This window comes from Monodelphis domestica, chromosome 2 (genome assembly GCF_027887165.1).
Source record: "Monodelphis domestica isolate mMonDom1 chromosome 2, mMonDom1.pri, whole genome shotgun sequence".
NCBI classification, from domain to species: domain Eukaryota; kingdom Metazoa; phylum Chordata; class Mammalia; order Didelphimorphia; family Didelphidae; genus Monodelphis; species Monodelphis domestica.
The window spans coordinates 371398877-371426675 of NC_077228.1; the positions used below are offsets into that span (position 1 = coordinate 371398877).

General features: G+C 43.3%; 2 protein-coding genes across 4 annotated transcripts in view; one reads left to right on the plus strand and one right to left on the minus strand.

Moving 5' to 3' along the window:
* Positions 1-1063: 1063 nt before the first annotated feature.
* MTRES1 (mitochondrial transcription rescue factor 1) lies at positions 1064-14784 on the plus strand. Of its 2 annotated transcripts, XM_007484392.3 has the most exons (5): positions 1064-1262; positions 4424-4475; positions 7287-7750; positions 9332-9404; positions 14193-14784. In XM_007484392.3, the coding sequence occupies exons 3-5, from the start codon at positions 7290-7292 to the stop codon at positions 14370-14372; spliced, it is 714 nt and encodes a 237-aa protein (XP_007484454.1). In that variant the 5' UTR covers positions 1064-1262; positions 4424-4475; positions 7287-7289; the 3' UTR covers positions 14373-14784. The 2 variants fall into 2 exon arrangements, with proteins under 2 accessions (XP_007484454.1, XP_001378591.1); XM_001378554.4 differs by lacking the exon at positions 4424-4475.
* Positions 14785-20586: 5802 nt separating this feature from the next.
* Positions 20587-27799, minus strand: part of BEND3 (BEN domain containing 3) — a 188708-nt gene continuing 181495 nt past the window's right edge. For both annotated transcript variants that reach the window (XM_056818635.1, XM_001368154.4), the window contains one exon: positions 20587-26470. In XM_056818635.1, the coding sequence (XP_056674613.1) occupies positions 24212-26470 (2259 nt within the window). In that variant the 3' untranslated portion in view covers positions 20587-24211. The remainder of the gene's footprint in view (positions 26471-27799) is intronic.

The window sequence follows — 27799 nt, forward strand, 5'->3', positions numbered from 1 at the left end:
AAAGAAAGAACTGTTGAAATATAAATGCAGATGAAAACATGATTTATAGCTTGTTTATTTGAGTATATGTTTTGGTGTTTTGTTTTTTAAGATTATTTACTTACAAGAATGAATAATATGAAAATGTTTTATATGATAATACATGCATAAGCCAGACTGAATTGCTTGTCAGCTCTGGGAGAGGGGAGGGAAGAAGAGAGATAGACAACATGAATCATATAACTTTGGAAAATTTAGGTGGAAATTTGTTCTTAAAATAAAATAAAGATAAAACATTAAAAATAAACAAAATACCACTTTCTCTAGGAAGCCTTCCCTAATTTTTCTGAATGAGAAGGCTTTCCCCTCTTATTAATTATTCCCTACTTATTCTATCTATAGCTTGCTTAGTATCTATTTATTTGCAAATTATCTTTCTCATTTAATTTTAAGCTTCTTGAGGGCAGGGACTATGTGCTTTTTGTATTCCCAGAGCTTAGCACACACAGTGCCTGGCACACGGTAGGCATTTAATCAATGCTGTTTGATTGATTGAAGAGAGAAAGAGAGTGAATAGAGAAAGGGCCAAGAAGGATGGAGAAAAAAAGAATGTAGAGAGGAAAGAACAGAGTGGAAGACAAAGAGAGGGGAAGAGTAAAGGGGAAGAAGAGAGAAAGGAGGAAAAGGGAAGAAATGAGAAAAAATGTTAAGAGAAAAGGGAGGAATACGAGTAAGGAGGAGACAGAGGGAAGGAAAGGAGGAGGGGGAAGAAGAAAAGGAGAAGTACCACGGAGGAAGTGAGAGGAAAGGAAGGAGAGGGAAGAGGGAAATAAAAGGCAAGAAAGAGCAAGGAAGGAGAGAAAAAGTGTAGAAGAAAGAAAGACGTGGAAGAAGGGAGGAAATAAGGAGAGAACGGGGAATTAGAAGAGGAGAAGAAGCAGAAAGAAGGGAGGAAAGGGAGAAGAGAGGGAGGTAGAAGAAAAAGAAAGCAGGAAGAGGGCGGGGTGGAGGCTGAGGAGACCAAGGAGGTAGTGGGGGCGGGGACGGGTACAGGCAGGGACGGATCGGGGGCGGTCCCTGTGGAGGGCGGGGCCTGGCCTGGTCCTCCGAGCTAAAGCGTCCAGTAGGGGTCCCTGCTCCGCTGTCCCCGCTCTGAGGCATCCCTGGGCCGCTCGCTTTCAGCTCTTCTCACTGGTCTGCGCCGGCGCCTAGTAGAAGGGGAAGGGGCCGTCGGGCCGGGCAGGGGCTGCAATTGAGGGTTCCCCGCCCTCGCACGCACCGAGGTAACCCGCCCCGTCAGACTCCCCTGCCCGAACTGGCTGGGGCCAGGCATGGCCTTAGCGGTCTGCCCTCCCAGTCCCCGTGAATCCGCCGAAAAGCCCCGGCGTGTGCGTGGGGGGCTTTGCACGTGTGCGTGGGGGGCCTTGGGAGGCGCAGGGGGAGCATAGAGAAGTGCCCCCCCTCCCACTGGGAGGAGGGAGGTCCTAGCTTTCCTGCTTTGCAAACGCAGGCATCGGATTTCCTTTTGCTTTTGACCTTGGGGAAGAGGCGCCGGCCTGCGTGGCCGGGTTCTGCTGGGGCCCAGGGGTGTAGAAGGGCCCCAGGGGGAGCCGCGGGCCGGTGGGGGTGGGGGAGGGGAAGGAAGACTAGTTTGGGATTGAGCGCTGGGTCCAGATTTTGAAGACCTGCGTTCTGGCCTCCGACACTTCATGGCCCTGGGCAAATCAATTTTCTTCCAGCCTCAGTTTCCTCGCCTGCAAATGGGAATAATTATAGACCATATCTCCCGGGGTGGTTAGGAAGATCAAAGGATTTCATTTTTGTTAGGGCGCTAGTGGTATGACATTGGACAAATCAGCATAATTCTGGTCTCAGTTTCCTCCTCTGTAAAAGGTGGAATAGTAATATCACCTGTCTCCAGGAGTGGTTGTGAGGATTTTATGCACTTTGAAAAACCATGCAAATGCTCTTATTTTTGCACTTTGGGCTTGGAGAAAGGAATATCTAAGTTCAAAAGTAAGCTTCCAAAGCTGCTGGGGAAGTCATTTGACCTCTGTCTCAGTTTACCCACCTGTAAAATGGGGATAATGATAGCACCTACCTTCCATGGTTTTTGTGAGAATTATATGAGAAGTTGTGTAAATCATTTTTACAAAAAATATTGTAAACCTTTACTATATAAATGTTAGAACTATTCCGAGGAGCCCAATTCTATTTTATAACTCCCAGAGTTTCTCTGACTGTGAGGCTAAGGGTGAGTAGAAGGTTCCCTAGACTTAGAGCAGGGAGCTCTTAACTTGAGATAACCTGTGGATAGATTTCATTGTCTGAAATTGGATGGGGAAAAAATTACACCTATTGTCACTAACCTCTAACTGAAATTTAGCATTTTCTTCCAATTATAAACGTAGGCAACAAACCACAGCAGTACTATTAGGAGTACCTGTGACATTGTCACCAGTGGAAATCAAATATTTTCACGTTATAATTGTAGCTATCTCAAAATATTGTTTACGCTTGTCACTACTTTCAAACTACTGTACTTATTAGACCTGCTGTTTGATCCCCTATGATTGTAGCCTTCCTGCCAAAAGACTGTATTTCAATACAATTTGTTTCCTTTGTAATATAGTATATTTTATACATTAGGAAACATTACACCGAGAAGGGGCTTCACCAGACTGCCTAAAGGATCCATGACACAAAACAAGTTTAAGAACTGACCCAGGAGGTCAGTAGGTGTTTATTAGGTATCTATTGTTAGCCTCCTTCCTCTCTTCTCTAATTTCCCTCCTCTATCACCACCCAGTGTAATGATAGAACTTTATTGGGTTTAGTCTTAAGAAATTTAGAATACCTGAACTGGTGAATGATGATGAAAAACAGTAGAACTGAGTGGTTTATGGTGTGGTACCAACTACGGAGCTCTGGGACAGATACAGTGGAACTCTTCACTTTGGAAGTTCATTGTCTCTGGAGTCAAATAAACCCATCTATGATATTTATCTGTATGACCTCTGGCAAATAATTTATCTTACGTGGAGTTTTTTTTTTTAATCTGCAAAATTAAGGAGATTGGACCAAGTGGCTTCTGAGATCTCTTCTAGCACTAGTTTTATGATCTTGTGATCTCTTTGGGAATCTCTTTGGGAAAAATAGTCATTTGGGAAATCCTGGATAGGATTCAGGAAGTGCAGGGTAGGATTTGGGCTGGCAAAAAGATAAGATTCGACATGGTAAATAAATTATATAAAGGCCAAAGCTTGAGCTTCTGTTGAAGCTGTGACAGTTTCACTTTCCCAATAATCATCTTGATTTCTTGAGGCTTTTATCCTTATCATCTCTACCCCTTTTGTAGAATTATCTGCTCTCTAGGATCTTGTAAGTAGGTGGAAGCCCTAAGGGACTTAGTGACTTACAGAATCACCCATCAATTTGTAAAGATTGATTTGAACTCAATTTGCTGTCCTTTGATCTCAGATCTTCCAGCTGCTGCTATCTCAGTTGGCATAGGACACAAGTTCATAGGAGTTAGAGCTAGGAGGGGCTTTAGAGATCTTCTAGACTAACTCCTTTTTTTCAGATGAAACTGAGCTTGAGAGGGGAAATCCAAGATCACACATTTCCATCCCCAAGATTTTACATAGAAGTCACTTAATTTTCTTTGTTGGCTTTAATTGAATTGACCTCCCAGTGTAATAGATCCAGCCTCAACCTCCAACCTGAGCACCAACACTGAATCTGATTGTCTTTAGGAAAGCTGTGTTGTGCAATAGAATTTGGGGTCAGAGGTCCTGGGTTTTAAATATGGCTCTGCCACTTAACTATGTGAGTGGTCATGGGTAAGTCATTTGACTGTTCTAGGTCTCTCAGTTTAGCCTTCTGTAAAATGAAGGGTTTGGACTCTTTGATCTCTCTCAGGTCTCTTCCAGCTTTAAAGCTCTGATCCCATGTTCCGTACTGACAGGTTTTAGGGGCTTTTCATACGAGTGCCAGAAACCAAAAACTAATTTGCTGAAGTCAGTTAACAAAAGTATCAAAACGCCAGGTCCTTAATCTTTCCCCATGAGACAGGTATCCCATAAATGCACCTAGTTGGTGTCTAGCAATATGTAATTTTTCACTGATATAGTCATGTTCAGGGTCTTGGCTATACTTAATGACTGTGTGACCCTGACTTATCTTCTGTCTGCCTCATTTTGTTTATCTATAAAATAGGGATAATAATACTGCCTGCCCCCCAGGGCTGTTGTGAAGATTAAATGTGATAATACTTGTAAAGTAGTTGTAAACTTTAAAAGTGCTATGTAAATGCTAGCCATTATTAAATTCATTATTACCCATGGCAGTAGAAAGGACTTATACCTGAAAATTATTACAATAGAAGACTTATCAAAGGAAAGATTTCCTCAGAGCCCATCTAATCCAAACCCTTCATTTGCAGATGAGGAAACTGAGGCCCAGGGAGGTTAAGCTACTTGCCTTAGGTCATAGAGGTGAGTACCAGAGATAGTATTTGACTACAGAGTCACTGCCCTTCCCTTATACCACCTTGTCTCCCTCATCCAAGGTAAGTAGTATTTCCTGTCCCTGGAGTTGCAAATAGTTCTTCCATTAAATCAGAAAATATTTCAATGTGTTAAAGAAATATTATGTTAAAGAAATATACAAGTATCCCTTTAATATCACTGGGGTTAGGAGGGCCTGTTACCCCCAGGATCTGGAAAACCTCATTAAGATTTTTTGTTCTTCCTTTTGTACGAGAGAAATCTGATTTTTTTTAAAATTTATTTTATGAGATGTTTACAGTACTTTATTGTAAAAATTTGAGTTAAGTATTTAGTCATAGGCTAGATATAGATCAATGTTAACATTTCTAGCCCTTGTGTGTTGTCTGTTGGCATCTGTTTTAATAAACTTTAACTTTTTACTTATTTTAACTTTAAAAAAGAAACTATATTTATGGTATCAAAAGTTTAAAATATATTATGCATGTAGTTTATGCATTTCTAGGTTTCTGAACTTTTTTCTGTATCATCTACTGACCCTTTGTGGTTTCTGCAACATTCCCAAAAAATTCCTGTTTAGTTTCTCATGCAGTTACATGATATATTGAAACCACCCTGGGGAAAGTCACAAAGTGGAAAGGGATACCTGTTATATATTCTTTCACAATAAAGGAAGAGGCTCCATAGCCAAGTCTTGGTACCTTGGTGATTTGGAGAGGAGGAAGTTCATTTTGGAGATGCTAAAAAGCATGGTATAATGAACGGAGAGCCAGCCTCTGGGTTGTGAAGCCTTGCATTCAAGTCTTACCTCTAACATATCAGCTATGTGACTGGTCATGCCATCTAATCTCTGAGTTTCCCCAACCACTCTTTAAGACTGTAAGTGCTAAAGAAAGGCCCAGTTTGTATTGGTAAACAAAACTTGAAGGGTTTCCTATACTGATGAAACCATAGGGCTCCGACTGGAAACAAAACTCAAGTGATAAATAGGTCCTGCCCTTTCCAGGTTCTTCGTGTTTTAGTTACCTTGTAAACCTTAAATTAAGTATTATATGAATTTAAATTAATCGTAAATTAGTTCTAATATTATTACATGTAGATTCAGTGGAAGCCTCTAGCTGGCAATAGTGGAGACCACTGGATAGGAAGGCCTGAGTTCCAGTTCTACCTTAGATACTACTGTACTGTGCGTTTTCTCTCTACTTTAGTTTCTCCAATTTTAAAAATAGGGATAATGATAGCACTCAATGAGGATCAAATGAAATCACATAAAAGGGGTTTTGCAAACCTTAAAGCCCTGTATGAGGCCAGCTGTTACTATTCTTCCCTGTTTTTGATCCAGATCTCCTGTGTCTCCTCGACCTTCTCTGGTAATCTCCTCAGAACTGAGCATTCCTTCTGTTAATGGTTATGACCCATCTTCTGCCAAATGGGATAGAATGGGATGAAAAGTATTTCCTGGCAGTATTTCTTCTCTGAATGAATGATTGGGAATCTGTAGACAAGTGGGTGGGCTTTCACAGCCTGTTAAGTTGTTGACATCAGAGGAAGTGTCTTCTTAGGAATATTTCAAATTAGAGCTATTGTTGAAAAGCAGCCCCTCATTTGAGTTTGCTTTATTTCTTTCCTGAGATGCAGACATAGCCTGGGGACCCTGAAGGCATTAGGACAGGCAGTTGTGGGTTTAGTGTTCTAGCCAACCAGACCAGCAAAATACAAGGCCCAAAATGGCTACAAATGGGGCAACTGGCAACATGTTACCTAGTCTACTAACTGATGCTTTTGTGGGAGACTTGTGGATGCTGGTTATTGGTCTTCTTTTTGCTGAATGGTGAGATGAAAGGGGGGAAAAGATAAACTGAGAGTCATTGTTAATGGATATCGATCGTAAAGTATTACCTTAGCAAAACAACACTTTTTCGGACTCAAGAAGTACCCAATTATTGACCATTTTGGAAGGTGTTTGTGTATGGAATCAGTCTCCAAAACCAGTTTTGCACACATTGGGAAGCCTCTCTCTATATTCTCTAAGAGGTGGTTTCTACTAACTGGCAGAACAAATTGATTTTTCTTTGGCAGACTTTGATGGTATTTGGAAATTTTTGTATCATTGGCATTGCCCTTCCTCAGTCCCTTGTCTTTTTGTTTCCTGGCTTGCCCATTTTTCTACTATGGGTTGGAGAAGGAACCTTGCCTCTGATTACCTATTCACAGCCAGAAGTCCCTTCTGTTTATTCTTATCATCCACTTTCTATCATGTAGGACAAGAAAAGGAAAAGGCTAAGGGAATAGGAGGAAGTGAAATTCAAATCTCCCAATTTGGCTAATTAACAGTTTGGATTAGGGTCAGGAAAGAGGTTGAAATGAGGGAAGGTTGAGAATTTTCTTTGGATTTCATAAATCCTTGTTGTCACATCTCTCATCAGCATAATTAAGAACATTAGTTATGGAACAGTTTGCCTAAATGTCTCCTCAACATAATTTTCCAACTTAAATAAAAAAAGAATTACTAGGAAATTATTGACAACAATTGTGTCCATTAGCAAGCTTGCCCACTGATCCCAAAACTGATTCTCTTCTAAAAGTAGAACCAAGGCTATGTGTGTATAAATGATTTAATTACTTTGAGTGTGTGGTGCATGCCTACTCACTTGACTCATATCCTCTAGCTGTAGGAAAGAATTAAATGCAACCTAAGAAAAGGAGATGGCAGATCTATACTATGAATTTTTTATATTGTGCAACTTCAGTAATGCCACATTTGGAAAATGCATCTGATTTAATGTCTGTCTCTTTCAGGTGATGTATGCTATGACTAGTCTCAGATTGCCCATCTGTGCTTTAAGAAAGCCAAATTCCTGGATTGGACTCTGGGGGACATCTCTTGCACATAAACCCTGCACCTCTTGGAGTCAGTACATAAACTATTCTAGTTATCAGTTAAACGCATCAAACTATAGAACACTTTTCTTCCACAGCATTTCCTCTGTGAAACTCCCAGAGCTTTTAATATCTCCAGAATGCATTTCACTGTTTTCCATAAGACTCAAAAGCAGCACAAGGTCTAAAAAGACCAGCAAAAAGGCTTTGCAAAAAGCAGATGATGAGGAAGACTCTGATGAAGATCAAGAAGAGATGAGTGAGCAGGAAGATGAATTTGAAGATGACCCCAATGTGGTAAAAGACTATAAGGATTTGGAGAAAGTCGTCCCCTCTTTTCGGTATGATGTCATCTTGAAAACAGGCCTGGATATCGCAAGAAAGTAAGTGTGAAAAACATATAATGGTACTAACTATAAGCTACTCTTTTTTTTAATATTAGTTGATATAATCTAGCTTTACAAATATTCATGTGCCTACTTTGGGTAACTAATAGCATAGAGTAAATAGAATCACAATTTCAGAGCTAAAAAAGACCCTAAGAGATCATCTTATCCAATATCCTCATTTTACAAGTGGGGAAATTCCAAAGATATTAGTGACGTGATTCCCTATAGTCAGTTTTTGGAAGAGTTGAGAATAGAATTTGGGTCTTCTGCCTTGCAGACTAAAGTTCTTTCCACTTTGCCATATTGTTTATGCCAAGAAAGGGGCTGGGGTAATGATTTTTGGTTTTTGGCTACTTTTGGATCCATGGGGGAGAGCAGGGCATAGGATAGCTATGCTCCCACAAGTTGGCTTTTTAAACTATTTTGGGGGAGTCATTAATGTTTTTCTGTACCTCTTGCTTGGCCAGATGTAAAAGATAGAAGATTCTTTTGTGGATCAATAACTTTTAAGGGCTTAACTTCACAATTGAATTTATTAAGCATCATTATTCTCTATCACTTTATTCCCTTATTTATTCAAGTGTGCAATTTGCTAGACATCCTTTGTATATACAGAGGATTGTTTAGTATTTCAGTGCCCTAATTCTTCATTTATTCCTATTTAGACACAGAAAGTATTAGAACCTCAGGCAATCAATTGCCAAAACCCCCCATTACCACATTGCTTCTCCTCTGGCCAGTCAAATTGGTTTCTGTGTTCTTCATTCAAAAGTCCAGTAGACCTGCTAAGGTGGCTTCTTGCTCTACCACAGAAATATCTGCTGCTTAGGTTACATAAGCCAAGGCACAAAGAACAGGAAAAATAACAGAAGGGAAAACAAACCCTTGCTTACTGTTTGACAAATAGTCTTTTTAAAAAAAAAAAGCCAAGGTGAAAAAGAGTCGATTTTTTTGGTGTCTTCTTTTAATCCAGTTGTTGACATAAATTTCAGTAGGATGAGAGAAACATGGGAAATGCACATTTAGCAGCTGCTTAATTGTAGTACAGCTGTGGGGTTTATAGATGGCACTCACTGTACATACTGCTTCTGATTTCCTCTTAGAGCACAAAAATGTGATGATAAGGAATACAGTAACTCTTTTTAGGGGGATCCCACTAATTTAGGCTGCTCTGAGGCAATAGCATTGATAATTAAGGGCACATTAGCTTTGCAGACAAATTCCTGGGTGGCAGGATACTTTAGAGGCTCCAGCTCTAGGCAGTAACCTCAGTACACGTCCGTGTTAGTCTCTTTAAGAATTCTAGTTGGCCACACAAGGGCAGTGTGACATCTGTTCATGGTTTCACTGATTCTGAAATGGCCTTTAGTGCCATTGTTTTAGAAACCCGTGGAATTAACCCTTGATGCCCATTACTTTCAATATGAACCAAGAGTTTAGACCCAAAGTCATTTGTTCACTTTTGTAATGTGCCTCTCAAGTTGCTGCTAGAATGTATTCTCCAATAGGTCTGCTGACCATTGTAAATTTAATGCTGTCCCTAGAGTATCATTTCTTCTCCCTTTTTTCCTAAAGCAAAGTAGAAGATGCATTCTACAAAGGTGAACTCAGATTGAATGGAGAAAAGTTATGGAAGAAAAGCAGAACGGTGAGTTATTTGCACTTATATTGATATTGAAATATATTTATATTATATCCTGAACTGATGCCACTCCTTCCCTCATCCCAGATCAATCCATTCACCTGGCAGAAACATGAAGGTTCAGAGCATCATATTTTAGCTCTACCAAGCCAGAACCAATGACACTTAGCGAGCTTTGGTGGGAATGAGAGACAAAGATCATATTAAAATAGTTATAGCCTTCAAAAGTCTCAGCTGTCCTTTTGATGGTTCATCCCTTTTTTCTATACTATTAGAAGTCAAAGGAGAAACCAGGAAGATCCACTAACTGAACCTCTGATCTATTGATTGAACCCCTGAATTTTTTTTGCTTCTTCCTCAGTAACACACCCTGAATAGTAGTTGAGATGGATTTCTTTGCTTTTATGTAAAAGAGCCAGTGTAGGCAGCTAGGTAGCACAGTAGATAGAGCATAAGGCCTGGAATCAGGAGGACCTGAGTTCAGATCTGGCCTCAGATACTTCCTACCTGTGTATTCCTGGGCAAGTCACTTAATTAACCCCAGTTGCCTAGCCCTTGACTCTTTTCTGTTTTAGAATTGATACTAAGATGGAAGGTAAGATTTAAAGGAAAGAAAGAGTGAGCCACTGTTCTGTTCAGTAGTCAACTAAAACAAGTTTCTCCTACTAGCCCAGGGCTAGGTACTATAGGAAATACAAAACCAGTCCAATGCAAGGCCTTTGCTCTCAATTAACTTGTAATTGCCAGAACCTCATAAAGCATCACCAAAATTGACTGTGGTCAGAGATGGTACTAATAAGCAGAAGAATGGTTCAGAAGGAAGGGGGACTTGAGATGGGCCTGGAAGGAATAGGAGGTATGGTTTAGATGAAGGATTCTTAACCTGACATTTGAAAAATTCTTTTAATTTTAGATAACTGCATTCTAATTGATTTCCTTTGTATTCTATGTATTTTATTTTACATTTGAAAACTTTTTTGTAAGAAGGGCTCTGTCAGCCTCACCAGATTGACTGCCAAAGGAATTCAACACAGAAATGGTTAAGGAACCTGGCCAGGTTCAGACAGAAAAGAAAGAAAATGGAAAAGAGCATGGAGTAGGTAAAGGACAGTAAGGAGAATTTGGACTTTTTAAGTAACAGTGGATTAAAAACTAAATAATTAAATGTGTTAAATGAATATTTTAGAATCATGTGTGTTTTTTTCCCCTGTGGTGTGAAACATGTATAACTAGTGCTTTCAGCACTCCTAAGGAACTACTTTGCCTAAGCTGTAAGCATGTGAATTTTAGAGGTTCCTGTTACTACTGTACAAGCCTCCTTTGAAAGACAGAATCATTTTTTCAGGTCAGAATTTAGTGGGATCCCAATCATTCTGAGAGAGACAGCTGAGGAGTACTTTCTGTTTTCCATGTTAAACTCGCTTAATGCTTCGGAATGATTCTGACCCCGTGGCTCGTGATTGTCTCAGTAATTCTGGGGCACTCCATGGGGCTGCCCCTTGTTTGGGGATGTTATCCTAACAGCTCTCCCAGCTAGTCTCATTGTTCCCTTCTTCATTTCATCGCCTCTTCCCTCAGCCAAATGATCTCTTTGACCTTTATGGTTTGGGCAGGAGGGACCTCGTCTCAGCCAGAGACTGTAGAGACACAAACATTGGAGCAAATCGGCCCCTTGTCCAGATGGGGCTGAGCATTTTGTACCTTGGCTTTTCTCTTTTTTTTCTTAAACTTAGTCCAGCAACTTCTCTGGTTGTAGTAACTCTTGTATTACTCTGTATATAATGTTCCTTCCGTAAAAAATGATTACATCCCCGCCTGGCCATCTCCACTCCCGACACTCTCCCGTTTTTCTCCCTGCTAGGAGGTATTGTTAACCACTGCCTAATTGCTTCTTCACCAGCCCGTCTTCAGTTTTATGTTGTTTCACTGCTTTCCAGATTTCTCTTGGGGGTCAGTGGAGGATGGGGACCCTATTCACATTCTGTTGCCTGAGTGGCTGGCCTGCCTTGTTACTAGGGAGCCTGGTAGTCATAGTAACAGGGTAACTAAGTGCAGATTTGAAATGTAGATGGTTGGAGCCACTGAGCCAAGCCAACTCGGCATCCTCTCGGTATCAGGCCTGCTTTTCCTCCCTGGACCCCACAGCACACAGTGAGCACAGGGAGCAGAGAATTGTCGTTCGGAGCTGCTGGGGATGCTGCCTCTGCCTGGGTCCATTCCTGGCTAATCCCTTATTCACCACTGCAGCCAGGCCCAGCACAGCACAGCCAGCAAAAACTTTTCTTTGTGCTGAAAAAGAAGTGCTTTTCTAGGGCTGATCTATGGAGCCTGTAACTTTGTATGGAATATAGAATGGCTTTGGATAGCAGTGTGCTGTCAAACTCCATCTGCCCCTGTTTCTTCTAAGCTCCTTAAATAAGCATTTATTACTAGGAGAACCTAGGAGATAGATCAGAAGAGCCTCAGAGACACTGCCCTCCCTTCCCCTGAATGTAACCTGATGGGCGCTGTAAGGTAGCCCAAGGTAGTCCCGGCCTTAGACTAGAGGCCTAATGCCTTCACCCTTTTCTAATATGCAAATGAGGCTAATTACACTTGTGTACAGCTGGGGGGCTCTAGATGGGGAGTGGGCAGTGTCAGGGATCTTGTGAGGAAAGCATCTTTTAACCTTACAGAGTGCTACGGAAGTGACATCGCTTCTTATCCATTTCTCGTGGGATAGAAGAGAGCTCATTTTCTCTTTCCTTCATGTACTTATTCCCAAAAAGTTGGATATTGGGTAACTAACAAATTTCAAGACAACTGTGTTCAGGCTTTATAAATCCTTAAAACGGATCTAACTTATTTCATTAGGGCTCTTTGATCTCAACAGGGCCAGGCCTCAGGGAGGGGCAAGTCTCCTGGAGAACAGTTTTTGTTTCTTTTCAGGATGGGGTCGACTAAATTGATAGTTTTTCAAATCTGCATCTCATGGGTGTCATGTATGCCCTAGCTGCTAGGTCTGAATACAGTTGGGCCAACTTGTATTATTCCCCCAATTTTACATTTCAAACAAAAAGCTTTTGATGTCTCCATTGGCGATGGTATATTGGGCAAGGTGGTCTATGGGTGAATTTCAAGGGATCCTTTTTAGGCTGTCAGAGCTGAAAGTCAGATCAGTCAACTAGCATTTATGAAATAACCTACTATGTGCCACAAACCACATGTGCTAAGGGCTGGGAATACATAGAAAGACAAAACCATTTCCTGCTCTCAAAGAATTCTCACATTCTAATGAGGGAGTCAAAATGCAGACAACTTTATGTAAAGAAGATTTTTACTTATTTTTATTTATACACACATATTTCTACACATGTGTATATGAGAGAAATTAGGGGTAGTTTCAGAGGGAGAGTAATAATTAAGGATTGAAAAAGGCTTCTTGCAGAGGTCCACTTATTCTACAGATGAGGAAACTGAGGCCCAGACAAGTGATTTGCACAGTCATAGCTAATATGGTTTTGAGGTAGAATTTGAACTCATGTTTTTCTGTTTTAAATTAAGGACATTAAGAGCTAATCCTAAGAGGCAGCTAAGTGGCTCCTTGGATAGAAAACCTACAGTCAGGAGATATTGGGATCAAATCTAGTTTCAGATACTTCCTAGTTGTGTGACTCTGGGCCAGTCACATCACCTCTATTGCCCAGCCCTTACCACTCTTCTGCCTGTGAAGCAATACTTAATACTGTTTCTAAGACAGATGGTAAAGGTTTTGTTTTTTGTTTTTTAAAGAGCTAATTCTGCATTTGTAAAAAAGGTAAAAATCAGACTCTTGAACCACATTGGTTATTCCTGACCTGTAGAGAAGAATAAGTTAACTAGCCTTTTAAATATCTGTGCATCTCAGTCATTTTATGTAGGAGGAAAATAAGGTCCAGTGACTTAACCAAGATCACACACAGTAGAAGAACCAAGAATTGAGCTCAGATCCTCTCATTCTAAACACAGAACTCTTTCCAGTACTGCATCTGCTGGGGTTTCCTTCTGTACAGCCCAATATTTTGAGGTGAAACTCCTGACTCTTTTCTTGGTAGGACAACCTTGGGAAATATTATTTCCTTCCATTTCTCCAAGAAAATAGTCTCTGATCAGATGACGGTGGTTCCCAGAACCACTAAGCTGAAAGCCCGTATGCACCAAGATTGTTTGACAGAAGCATTCAACCTAATTTGAAACCAACAAAAAATATTGAACCCTAATTTTTCTTTGCTATGTGTGTGATCACAGTGGAGCAGATACCTTATCATAGCAACCCTTAACTTGCAAAGGGTTTCCCTATGCCCATGCCTAGTGCAAACTTGTACTTGTGTCTTTAACTCACAAGAGAGCCCTTTGGAACATGCCACCCGCATGAGTGGTGAGCTCCCCGAGGACTCGCAAGAACTCAACAAGCAACAGGTTATTGGAGCCTGAGCTTCCTTCTACAACAAATCATAAAATCTTCGATTTAGAGCGGGAAGGGACCTCCGAGGTCCACCTAGTCCAGCCTCTTTGTTTTATGGCTGAGGAAAATGAAGCCTAGGAATTAGATTGGTGGCAGGGAGAGGACATGGGGCAAGCAGCCTCAGAAGAGAAACCAGGCTTGGTGTGTGTACTTTGAATCCCACCATGCATTCTGGGAAGGTGGCCTCCGGGCTTGTTGTCAGTATGAGCTGAATTTCTAGCTGGTGAAAAACAATGCAAATTCAGCCGGACTGTTTTCTAAGCCGATCTCTGTTTTCCAAAATGTCACTTTGGCCGCTTTTAAATTTTCAGGTAAAACTGGGCGATACGCTGGATCTTATCATTGGAGGGGATAAAGAATCAGACACAGAGATAGCTATGCGAATTGTCCTGAGAAAAGTGTCAGAAGAGAAGACAGAATCTGAAAAATACAGAGTGGTATTACGCCGGTGGAAACGAATCCTGTTGCCCAAGAAGAGCGTGTCTAAGTAGCCATGTTCCTACGGTACCGGGTGTGAATCCAGGAACTCAAAGTGGCTTTCTTCTAGTGGGGAAGGAGGGGACAAAGGGGGCCTTTCTGAACAAAGGACATTTTTACTCAAATAAAATCTCATCCGTTCCGGAATCTGTTAGACCATTTTGTGAAAATGGGGATAAGCACATCTCTGTTCTTTCTTAGTGCTAGGCTTCAGCAAGTTTCTCTTGTTGACTTGGTTTGCGCTTGATTTGACTTTTTTTCCTGGGTGTGGGAATGAGTAATTTGGTTTCCAGGTCATTTCACTCAGCGTAAGATGTGCAATGAATGAATGAAGTCCAGAGAGCTATTTTAATGATTTGCCTGTTTTCCCAATTTAACTACCTCATGACTACGTCGTAAAATAAAACTGGCCTTGTTGTTTGTTAATGTTTTTATTTCCATGTTATACCTGTCAGCCTCAGTGCTTCTCTGAGACTAAGCTTCCTCCGGCAGTCAAGGCCACTCCACATTCAGATAACTCAGGTAGAAACAAGGGTTGTTCTGGCTTAGATCCCTCCCATTCATGGTGGCCCATCTTCTTTGTTCGCAGCCCTGGGGCAGCCAGACCAGGTTAGGTTAGGAGCCCCGGAAGCAGAAAGGTAATGTCCGCAAGACTGCCCATGTTTTGGACCTCACTTATCCCCAGCTTTTGAGCCCTCTTGGGTTGAGAAGTCCAAGTAAAAGGACTTTCTCATAGTGAAAAAGCCTATGGGGCTAAGGCCTGCAACCCTAATGTCTTTCACTAGCCCTGATTTATTTTAAAACACGTCATAGAGAGGAATTGTAGAAACGATTTTTAGCAAAAGGTTAAGTAAACTCTCAGAGGCTCATCATAAATGTCCCCTTTGGTGTCACTAAGAAATTTTTTTTATTTTGTTTTATGGCTGGTTAATTTAGTTTTTACCAAGTTATCATGAATTATTTATGAAATACATGTAAATTTGAATCCATTTTCAGATTTCCTCACCTCCCCCCAAACCTTCCCTTCCATAAGGAGAAAGCTTAAGAAGGAGAAAGCCTGGATTGTGGGAGGCAACCTGTTACCAGAGAAGGAACAAGATCTGCAAGTGGGAAAGGCCAGGATTCTCTCCGTGCTTGGGGCAGTGAGGTGGCACAGTGGATGGAGTTCTGGGCCTGGAGCCAGGAAGGCTCTTCTTAAGTTCAAATCTGGACTCCTCACATACTGGCTGTGTGACCCTGGGCAAGTCACCTAGCCTTGTTTACCTCTGTTTCCTCATCTGTCAAATGAGCTGGAGAAGGAAATGGCAAACCACTACAGTACCTCTTTAGAGAAAACCCAAGTGGGGTGACCTGAACAAGTATGAACTTAGTCAAAACACTTACCTTAACTAGAAGGAACTAAGGAGGTGCAGTGGATAAAAACAATGGGCTGGGAGTAAGGAAGACCTGAGTTCAAATCCTATCTTACAGACTTCTGGCCCTGAATAAGTCACTTCTCTTTCTCAGCCTCAGTATCCTGTAAGGACAGGAGATTGGATTTGATGGGCTTTTCCCAGACTTAAATCTGATCCCTTTTTCTTCATAATTCCATTTCTTCATATGTTAGGGATTGAACTTGTGATTTGATTAGGAAAGAGAATTTCCAGGCAAGGAAATTCCCTTTTACCATTTAGATTACAACTTTCTTTGCAGCTTATTAGATTTTGTTTGTTTATTTTGTTCTGAAATCCTTACCCTTCTGTCTTCCTAAGCAGTAAGGACCAGGCAATGGGGGTTAAGTGACTTGCCCAGGGTCACACAGCTAGAAGTGTCTAAGGACAGATTTGAACTCGGGACTTCCCAACTCTAGACCCAATGCCATACCCACTGTGCTATCACAGCTTACTGCTTCAAAGCTGCCCAGGACACTGTGCACCAAATTTGGAGTGAGAGGAACATGACATTCCAGGGACTTGCCCAGGGTGACATAGTGGGCATGTGTCCTAGGCAGGACTTGAACTCGGCTTTTCCTGACATTGAGGCCATCTCTCAAACCATTATGCTGAATAACACTGTAACTGTGAGGGTCAGGAGAGGAGAAAATAGTTTGGGAACGTGATGAAAAGCATGGCTGTTCTCCGATAGGCTGGCAGAATGATTGACGAATGAGCTTGGTTCCCTGTCTGCCTGCCACCTAGGCCAGACTCGCCTTCTTTAAAGTCAAAATAAGGAAAAGGCATTTGGTTCCCCAAAAAAGGCTTGTATTACAAGACTCCCTATGGGCAAGAGGGACTCGTAATGTATTTAGGAAACATTAGCGGTGGCATAAAAGCAATTCATAAATGCTTTATGGGACTCCTGAAACTCATTCATTACTCTGTACTAGTGACAGCTGCCTCATAAACTAATCATGGTGAGATCCCATTAATGAAAATGTGAATAGAATGAAGAAAAAAACAGTTTAAGAGACTCCATCATCATTATAACTCTTAGAGGAAGAGATTCGGGATCTTTTTTTTTTTTGCTTTTTCTATGAAAACATAGAAACTGCCCCCATTTCCTGCTTGGCTGTTTTTTAAAAATGGTCTAAAAGTATACATTTAAACTTGGCACTTAGAAGAAGAAAAGGAGTCCCAGGGCTTTTCTCAGGAGCAATCATCTCTTCAAAGAAACTTTCTTTAAAGAAACATGATGCTAATTATATTTCCATGACAAATGGCACTTGCTGTTTCCTGGAAAACTGTATGGATCACTAGGCAAGGGTTCCATTTTCTCTTCACCTTTTCATGGAAAAAACATGTAACTCATGAGTTTATTTGGGCAGTAATGGGTTAGAGACAAAAGCTCTAGCTATCACATTTCAGGAAACTACAGGAAAATGGATCGTCTGATGGGGAAAAAAAAGCACGGAAACTCTCCTACAGATCCTGCCTTGTACCCAGGAGTAGGTGATGCTTTTCCAGCACTGTCCACAGAGAAACCTTCCGCTTGGAACAAGGCTATTCTATAAAATTGAGAATCATCAGCTACAGAAAATTTAAAGGCCGAATGCTTTAGGGGGAAAAGGAAGGTGATGATCCTGGGCAGAGAAAGAAATCCTGAAGTCCCAATCTCCAAAGACAAAGGCCACTGACCACTGGTCACTGCCCCTTGCTGTTAGTTAGGAGCTGGGATTACCAGGGTCGGTGCAGTCGGTCGGTGGGGGCCAAGAATGATTTTCCTGTTGTAAACAAAGAATGACAGCTCTAATACTTCAGACTAGAGGCAGGGAGAAGCAATCACTCTAGCACAGTAGCTGGGGATATTTTTCATATGTCCAGCAGAAGAGTCCTGAAAATAATTTTTAATATATCTATCCCAAGAAGAATGCCACGACAGTTAAATTAATAGTGATGAAGGGCTTCTGTAGAGGATTCAAAGAACACAATCAAGACACAATCTGAATGTCACTTGTTACCATGTCATGATTTAACTATCCCCTTTATTAATAATCCCCGTATCTTCTGTGGATCCATCCGATGAGGGCATGTCGTTAGGGGCAGCATTATCACCCCTTTTGGAGAAATGAAGAAACGGAGGCACAGGGGAGGGCAAGGCAAGAGATTTCAAACTCCAGTTTTCTGCTTGTCACCACAAGGGCAGAGGCTGAGTTTAACATCCTAAATAGGACAATACACCACCACAAAGCAGGGCTGCTGAGCTCTGCTAATAGCATTCACCTCACACTTAACAACTGTGTATCTCATTCTCCAGAGGAATGAGAGGGCCAAGAAATGGTGCAGCCCTGTGGGCACGCCGTAGGCAGGACAGCAATCCAACCCTATTTGCAATGGTCTTGTCTCACTATTTGCACCAAGCCCAGGAACAAAATTCTGGATTTGATTATACTCGAGGTTTTGTTTCTTATACACTGGTTTCGGGGCAAAGGGGAAAAAGTAATTTTTAAGCTAGTTACGATTGGAAACTATCTTCTGAATAAGTCATCTTTTAGCCAGTTGGGCTTAAGAACTATCAGGGTGGTGGGTTTTTTGTGTTTTTGTTTTTTTAAATGAGCCCAGCCTTTCTGGATCTACCAAAATGATGCTCCTGACAACAGCCATGTAGATTTCCAAACAATATCAATGCACACATGGCTGGTCTCCCCGTGTTCCCCTGATTGGGGCCAAGATGGGGGCTTTTAGTCTTCTGTGCTGGATAGTTTTGTTGGGTTTTTTTTTTTTAATATAAGCCAGCAAAGACCAAAGAAAAATCCCTCACAGCTACACAGCTCATTGAAAAGGCAAAAACAATACTATGTAATAAACTAGAAAGCTAAAGTGTCAGGTCGGAATTAAAAAAAAAATGTGTGAACACTTGTGGTAGGGACGGAGGCTCTGTTGTTCTTAGCAACTGCCAAGCAGGCACCGAGCATTTGTTAGGCTCCTACTATGTGCCAGGCACTGTGCTAAGTCCTGGGGATACAAAGGCACAAAACTGCCCTTGGCTCTCAAGGAGCTCAGCTTATTTTATTTTTTAAACCCTTACCTTCTATCTTAGAATCAATACTGAGTATCTGTTCCAGGGCAAAAGAGTGGTCAAGGCTAGATAATTGGGATTAAATGACTTATCCAGCTAGGAAGTGTCAGGTTTGAACCCATGACCTCCCATCTCTACTCCTGGCTCTATCTGCAGAGCCACCTAGCTGCCTCAGCCACTGTGGCACTTCCCACAGGACTTTTATCATCTAGGATCCCTTTTATTAGATTCCTACTTGTTCCCCATTGGTCAAGTAGTAGCATTCTCATTGGGGCTTTGGGGAATTAGGAAGAACCAAGTTCAAATCCAGCCTCAGATGTGGGGTGTATGACCCTGGACAAGTCACTTAAGTTATTTGCTTTAGTTTCCTTATCTGTAAAATGGGGATACTAAGAGTACCGACCTCAAAGATTTGTCGCAAGGATCAAAATAGATAATAACTGGAATGCACTTTATTAGCACAGTGCCTGTTACATAGTAAGTGCCATATAAATGTTAGCTATTTATCATTGTAAATATGAGCTATTTGGCTAGTTATTATCATTATTATCTTTAATGTTATTTTCCTGACATTGTAAAGATAACAATAATGACAACTAGCTAAATAACTAATCTTTATAATAATAATGAATAGCTAAGACTTATATGATGAACACAGGTCACATAGTAGAAATGGGGCTTTAATCCAAGTTTCCTTTCAATCTGCTCTTCTTTTTCTTTTTAATATTCTTTCCACCATCCCATCTTACTCTATTTCCAAAAATGGCCAAATTTAATGTTTTAAAAACTATTTATCACCATACATGAAGCTATTTATAGAAATACCTGCTTTTTTTTTAAATTGCCTATACTTTTCATTTTCCCCAGGAGACAAGGCCCTGGCAATATAGGAATTTCAAAGAACTTGCTTTTTTCTTTCAACAAACTCTTCCTTTAAACCCACGAATGAATAAATTAACTTAAATTAAAAAAAAAAACACCATAAATGATCCGAACATAATTTCTTCCACTTTTGTGTTTGGGAGCACCCATGACGTACTTCAGTTATCACTCAGTAGCCCGGTGGGCCCAGGCCACAGTACTCTGAATTATAATTATTGCCCAAACCCTATTGGGAAGAAGAAAGGGGAGAGCTGGAGAAGCGTCGCCCATCACGACCTGTCACTTCCCATCGCAATGGCCCTGGAGAGGAAAACCTCTCCCAGCAGCCCACCAGGTCCTTCTCTCCGACGAAGCTTCGCCTGAATTTATAAACAGCACTTTGGGAAGAGATGAGAGCAGGAAGCCTTTCTGCCATCTGCTAATAAGAGAGCCCGGTGTCAAGGAAGTGAGTCCAATTTAATCGGGAATGATAAAGGCGAGGGTGCAAGTGTGAGTGTTAGAAAGGGCCAGGCGTGTGACCAGGAGGTTCCCAGCTTCCCCCTCAGCGGCAGACCTGCAGGACGTGCTTGGGGGGGGGGGGGGGGGATGGACGCCCTGCTGACCTCAACCAGGGAAGCACCAGGCCTAATTGTGACCAAAATAGAAGCCACGGTTCATCAGCAGCACCAGGCACTAGATTCCGACCGAGTCGTTTTTCTATTCTTTGGTGAAGACCGTGTTTAACAAGGGGCCCAATTAATTGGAAAGGCAAAAAATGCACCGAGATTACGGGGTACCTGTGGCCTGGAGATGGGGAGGGGAGCCCCCAAACCGCTCTCCAGACTTAAAACACTAGATTGCCAGACTCTCTGCTTTTTCTATTTTATGACATTTTATAGAACCCATAAAACAGTGCTTGTATAAAAATTCACACAAAGTTGCTAGAGAGCATACAGTTACAAAAAAACAGTCCTGGGTTTGTGTTACATTCAGGTTTCTAAGGATGCACTCGAATCAAAAGGAAAATGCAGCCATTGTGGGATATCAGTTCATTATCTTTGGTAAAACTGTTCTTATTTCTCTCCAGAAGGTTTTTACTCTGGCATCCCTTTTATGCATGGTCTGCTACATGTAGGATGTCAGAAAGTGTTAAGGCTGGATCTAAACAGGCAAGCATTTTTTTTTTCATGGCTGTATTCATTGTTCTCAGTTCCTGGCCCCACCTTCCTCCCTCCTGGACATTTTTATTTATTTGTTTGTTTTTTGACCACCTAGATGCACAAGGTGAGAATTCCCTTGGCCATAGTCAATCAGAAGGTCTTCTTTTCTAGACTCCCCCCTACCCTACGCCCAAACCCCAATCAAGCATGAAATAAAACATTCAGAGACCCAGGTGGGAACAAAGGCATACCGGTCCATAATAACCAGACCGTGGCCAACCCAATTATTCTGACCACTTTTAACTGCTAATTCGGTTCCCTTCAAACTAGATCCCATTGATTGGTTAATGATTAAGCCTGGCTGCCCTCCCTCCCATTTTCCCCATCCCCACCAAAAAAAAAAGACAGTGAAAAGGTAAACAGTGATAGAGTAGGATTTGCTTCTTTCCTTAGACATTAAAGCACCTATTACAGGGCACAGTTTTATTCCCTGTTGGATTGTGATCATGTAGACACAGCTGGGAGAATTGAAATTACATTCATGACTCTCTTTGTACATTCTTTTCAGATGCCACAAACAGGTGATGGGGAGGAGTGCTACTAACTTTAGGGGAGAAGTGTGCTCCTTCTTCTGGCCTTTGAAACACAAGGCCTAAAAAAGAAAAGATTTCAGAAGCAAAAGGGAGTGCCAAAAGGGGGTCGGTGCTTCTAAACTCCTGGGAGAACATCAAGTATTGCTTAAATATAAAAAGTCCAGTGGAGCAGCCTGACAACACGGAACACCCCAATCAAACAGGCTGAGTAAAGATGTGGAGACATCTCCTGACTAAGAGAGAGAAGAAAAGGCTTTCCAGAGTTGTTCTATTCCTGGAATTTATTCCTTCTGATTACATTCTGGAAGGCAAAACTCTAGGCAGTTAAGACAAGAGAGTAGGCTCACCAAGGATTTGGAAAGACTAAAATTCAGAGGTTATAGAGAAGCCTATTTGCTGTTCCCTGTTCATTTCTCTTAAAAAAAAAACAACAACAACCAACCACAGGGAAGATGATTATTTTAAAAATGGATTATTAAATGACTGAACCTCTGGAGGAGGAACTGGGCAGTGTTCCATCTTCTAAAAGCAAGGATAATTTCCATCGGCCTTGGGATCCTCTCCAGAAGCTGTCTAGAGGACAGGCACCTTTTACGGAGTCCTCAGGAGAATTCAACTGGCTATCTGAGGAATGATGCTGGTAGGAGGGAGATGCAATCCACAATCCTTAGAGCAGGCCTAGGAGGGAAGGCTAAGGCATACTGAGAAAGACCTGAATCAAAGAAAATATGTCACTGGTGGCTCCCAGGGCAACTCCTGGCTGTTTCAACATTCCTGAAGCTGATGAGTGCTCCGGTGATGTGGACAAGTCTGTGTGCACGCTGACATTTCATGAACTTCGCTATGATCCCTAATGTCCGTAGATGGCAGGGAACAACGTTTCCCCTGAAGGTGAAGACATCTATACACAATCAATGTGTTCTAATTCCAGATGTTGTGAAAACTAAAAAATAAATACCACAGATGAAAAGGTAAAAATTGTACTTAATGGTTAGCAAAATTGGAATCCTTTTTAACTGTGAATTTCCAGATTTTAAAAAAATCTTTTTTATTTTTTTGTAAGGGGTGGGAAGGAAGAAGAAGTGGGTCTGACTTCCCCAGCTAAAAATAGCAGAAATGTATCAGAAGCGGGACTTGAATCGAGGGCTTCGAGGCTCCCAAGGCCAGTTCTCTATGCCTTAGGCCACGCTGCCTCTCAGATGATATTTTTAAACTTTTAACATTTTAAAAATCTTAAAACTTTCATGAAGACTATGGATATAATCTATTAATTTCATGGTTAGCCTATTCAATTTTCAGTGGGAGGTTTCCTTTTCTTAAGAATTTGGCCACACAAACACCAAGGAGGCAGTAGTATCTTTTTTTTCTGGTAGGGATTTCTCAGGGTCTTTAAGGGTTAATAACTCCTTGAATAGCATGACATTAGGCTAGAGTGGTCTGTCTTCCTTAGCCAGAAAAACAGGAGTGTTGTAGGACCCCACTGTGGCAGGAAGGAATAAACCAGGCACTGAAAGAGATCGATTTAAGGAGGAATCCACAGGGAAACTTCCAAGTGGTCACTTGGGAGGGGAGGGGGACACAGAGGCTGGTCCAGTTTGAGACAGAAGAGGGTGTCTGGCCCAAAGGGCAGAGGCTCCGGGGCAGGCATCAAGGCCGGCCCCCCAAGTGTTGGGTTTCTTCAGTGGACTCCCCAAGCAAGCACTGAGGTGTGGAGAAGTCTCTTCTCACTCGAGATTCTGACTTGAAATCACTGGGCTGTTTCTAGAGTCTGCCTTTTGGAAGAGAGAGATCTAGGAAATGCAAGTGGCACCTTTTTAGGCAGAGTAGTGAACCTAACAGCAAAAAAGGAATTTCACAGGAAATGTGTTTTTCCTTCCCCTGTCTGTGTGAAATAAGGGGGAGAGAAAAGGGGTAGCTAAAACTCTCACGGTGCTCTAAGTGTGGGTTTCAATATCTGTCTACATTCTTCTCATCATCCAGTGTTTTTTTCCTATAGATAAGTGAGCCTAGTTCTATTGAATGGGGAGAGGGGATCACAAGAGATAACATATGTACACCATGCCTAAACCTTAGTATTGATCACAGTGAAAATAAAAACCTGGGCAGGTTATCTTGGCCATGCCAAAACCAAGTAGAAGAGGCAGGGACAGCAGGGCCCATCCATGGCCTGTGTTCCATGCCCAAAGCTGAGATCAGCTCTAACAAACATGGTGCGTCCAAAGATTACAAAAATCTCCAAATGTCTCTTTTAAAAAAATTCCTAAGTGTGAAAATTTCTGGTTACAGTACTTTAGCTCAATTGTGTAAAACCTATTTTTTCTCATGAAAATGGCTCTCAAAGAGCTGGGTGATTTTTTTTTGTTTATTTTCCTGTTTAATTTTTAAAAAGTGATAAAAATGGAAGATGCAAAAAAGTGGGGTGGGGAACGATACAGATGCATAACGACATTTAAACAGTAAAAAGGAAAGAGTTAAAAAACCCTTCCAAGCTAGCTTGGAAAAATGATTGCTCAGAGTGGTCTGGCTACCTGAGCACTAAGAGAACTGGGTGCAACTATGTATTGAGGACCAGAGCCAGAAAAAAAATTCAAAGCTTTTTGTCACTTGTGTTTTTAGTTGGTCTCTAAGTGTGCAAATGTAGTAAGCCACTTCCCACGGTTGCAAGTGGGCATCCCTTGGGGATGCCATAACCACCGCCAAAAAAGAACCCTCTGAGTATGCCCTTCACTAAGCACTCAGCTCCCGTCACTTCTTGACTTTCTTGGCTTTTTTTAAGATGTCACACTTTTTCCTGTTGGGTCTCCGGCACCTCTCGTCGATGCTGGGGATACATTCGTAATGCCACACCTCCTCCATCTTCTCCACAGGGTACACAGCCTCCACGTAATGGCGGATGAGCCGCAGGCGCGTCGGGTCGAGCTGCTTCTTGTTACAAGCCCCGGAGTGGTTATATTGCAGTCTGAGGTTCTCCGGCGTAAAGAGTTCTGGGAAGAGTCTGACGAGGAGCCGGGCGGCGAAGTTGCCCACCGAGAGGCTCTGCTGCACGATCTCCCTGACCTCCTTGTCGGACAGCAGATAGAGAGAAGGCACGGGGAAGTCTGGGGAGGGGACGACCAGCTCGTCTAAGGGGATCTTGCAGAAGTCCTTGCTGCTCCTCTCGGGGGGCAGCGGAGGGCCTTCGAATTCCTCTCGGAACCTCTCGGGGTTGATTGCATAGTTCATGAAGTCTCTCCTCTCGAGGCCCGGCACGAGCACTTTGCGCTGCTGCTGGTAGGAGCGCCGCTGCTCCGTGTCCCTGCGCCGGCACCTCTCGTCCAGCTTGCCCACAAACTCCAGCGTCCACACGCGGTCGTTCTTGGCCCGGGGGTACAGGAGCTGCACGTAGTGCCGGATGAGCTTGATGCGGGAGGGGTCGAGCTGTTTCTTCCCTAGAGAGCCGCTGCAATTGTACTGCTTCCTCAGGTTCTCGTGGGTGAAGAGTTCGGGGAACAAGTGAACCAGGAGGCGGGACGCAAAGTTGCCTATGGACAGGCTGCTCTCGTAGATGCTCCGGATCTGCTCCTTGTTGAGCAGATAGTCGGACATGGGCACTTCGAAGTCGGGAGGGGGGATGTCCAGTTTGTCAAAGTCGATGGGAACCAGCCAGATCTTCTTGGACCTCCGACCAGGTCGCTCGTACTCGAAGCTGTCCTCCACCTTGATGATGGACACGTCGTCGGGAAGGCTGGAGGAGTCGTAGCAGTCGTCCCTGAGCGGCTCGCACTCACTGCCATCCAGGCAGAGGCCCTCCAGCTCGTCGTTGATCCTCTGGGCGCACTGCTGCTGCCACGCTTCCTCCTCCTGGACGTCGGGGAAATAGATCTCGGTGTAGCGGCGGATGATCTGCAGCCGCTGCGGGTCTAACTCTTGCTTGCTGCCGTCTCCGTAGCAGCTGTAGCGTTCCGCCAGCTTGCGATGATCAAAGAGCTCAGGGAAGAGCCGGTGCAGGAGGAAGACGGAGAATTCGCCGGGGGAGGAGGCCTCGTCCAAGAACTCGTTGAGGTCCTGGGCATCGAGCACGTGGTCGGAGGCGATGGTGCTGCTGCGGTCCAGGGACAGGGCTTCTTCCTGCTCTTTGTCCTCCAGGAAGTGGGCGGGCTCCACCTGCTCCGCCTCGTAGAAGGCCGCTGGTTGGCCACCCGGCTGACTGCTCTCCATCTCCCGCTGAGCCCAGAAGCGGTTGAAGAAGTCATTGACCTGGGGTAGGCACTCTACCTGCCACACGGCAGTGTTCTTCACCGAGGGGTAGCACACTTCGACGTAGTTCCGGATGAGCTGGAGGTGGAGCGACTCGAGCTTCTTCTTGTTCACGAAGCCGCAGGTGGCGCAGCTGCGATTGAACTCGCCCTCGCTGAAGAGCTCGGGGAAGAGCTGGACCAGCAGGCGGCAGGCCAGGTCGCCCCCCGACGAGCTCTGGTCCACGATCTGCTTGAGCTCGGCCGCGGTGAGCTGGTACTCGGGCGGCGGCTGGAACTCGGCCACAGACTCGGTGGGGCTCACCTGCTTCTTGATGCGGCTCACCTCCAGGGACAGCAGGTCCACCTTGCTGTGCAGCTGGGACATATTCGAGTTCAGCGTGTTGAGCGTGTAGAACATCTTCTGAATCAAGGAGTAGATGTTAGGGTCGCCCTCCGCCCCGGTGGCCACAGCCAATGGCGTGGCGTTGTTCGAGTCTCTCTTCCTCTGCTCGTTCAGGAATCGGAGGGGCGACGGGCTGTTGCTGGAGGTGACTTTCTCATAGAGCTCATAGTTGGTGAACTGGTCTCCCCCCGGGGGGTTCTTCTTCTCCGTGATCTTGTGGGAGATGCCGTACAGCGGCTTTTTGTATGAGGGGGTGCTTATGTCGTTCAGGGGCTCCTCATCACACAGCCACCCGAGGCCAGAGCTCTTGCTTTTGCCGGCCTGCTCTCCGTTCCCCTGGTTGGGAGAGTTGGTGTCTCTGTTCTTCATGCCAGCCAGAAGTGCCTAGGGAAGAAAAAAAAGTTTTCCATCGTGGTTAAGTGGGTTCTACATTTATCCTTTCCTCCCCCTTGCCCAAGGCGCACACACACGGAGAAATGCTCATGACTGAGGTCAGAGTCATTGGAAGAAGCACACAGACAGGCAGAATTTTCCCAACTCCGTACTGGGTCCTTCCAGAGAAACCCAACCTCCTAAAGTTTGGAGAGGTGAGCCCCGCCAGCCTCCCGCTCTAAGCGGACTTCTAATTCCATAAGGAGCCCTTCGTAAACCTTAAAATGCTAACTGATTGCGGTTGCACCTTCTTCTTACTGTCCTCATCGTTGTAATTCTGGCGAGGGGTGAGAACGGGCTCTCGCTCCATGAGACCAGCCCAGACATAGCTCCGAGTTGTGAAATGAGAACCTGGAATCGCTCCACCAACTGTCCGGATCTGGCGCTGGACTCCCTTGGACAGGGAGAAGGATGGAGCGATAGGCAGAGCTGAAAATACAAGGCAGCAGAGCCTTGGGGAAAGGATACTGGATTGGGTTCTAGTTTGGGCTCTGCTACCACCCGGCTGAAAAAATCATTCGCCTCCTCTGTAAAATGGAGACCACAAAATCTGTTCTCTCTCCTTCCCGGGGCAAAAAGAAAGTAGACTAGGTTACTGTTTAAAAAAAAAAAAAAGCCATTGAAATGAAAATAAAAATTTAAAAATACTACATGAAGCAAGACTGCTAGGTGGCATCATAGGGCACAGAGCACTGAGCCTGGAGTCAGGAAGACCTGAATTCAAATCTGGCTCAATAGCTGTGGGAACCTGGGCAAATCACAATCTCTGCCTGCCTCAGTTTCCTCATCAATACAATAGGATAACAGTAGTACCTATCTTCCAGGATTGCTGAGGATCTAATGAGATAATATTTATAGAGCACTTTGCAGGCTTCAAAGGGTTTTACAAATGCTATAATAAATAATTTCCCACCTACCCAGTAGCAAATGCAAATAAAAAACTGCTGGAGGGTGGGAGAGAGTGAAACTAGAGCAACTGAATCCTACTATCCTACCTAGTTGCCAAACCAATTTCATTTTTCCTTGGGCAAGTCCAACCTCTGGCATTCATCCCTTAAGGGATGTTTTCTCTACTGAGGCAGGAAATTACTTGCTATACTAGGCAGCTCTTGCTGGGTTTCCCATAACAGCTATTCAACAGGCCCTACACCCCATATCCCTCCAGTTCATGATTCTGGTTGGTCCGGGGGAATCTTCTCCAGTAATAGCAGATCCCTGCAAAGACTGGGTGGTTCCACATCCTATTCCTTTCTCTAAGCTCTCCTCCTTCTAAGAAAGTCT

What these genes read in the sequence shown, in the direction of transcription:
- MTRES1 (XM_007484392.3), top strand. Translation starts at nt 7,290, where the DNA reads ATGTATGCTATGACTAGTCTCAGATTGCCCATCTGTGCTTTAAGAAAG. An exon ending in GGCCTGGATATCGCAAGAAA is followed by an intron (nt 7,751 to 9,331) that starts GTAAGTGTGAAA and finishes TTTTTCCTAAAG; the next exon opens with CAAAGTAGAAGATGCATTCT. An exon ending in TATGGAAGAAAAGCAGAACG is followed by an intron (nt 9,405 to 14,192) that starts GTGAGTTATTTG and finishes TTAAATTTTCAG; the next exon opens with GTAAAACTGGGCGATACGCT.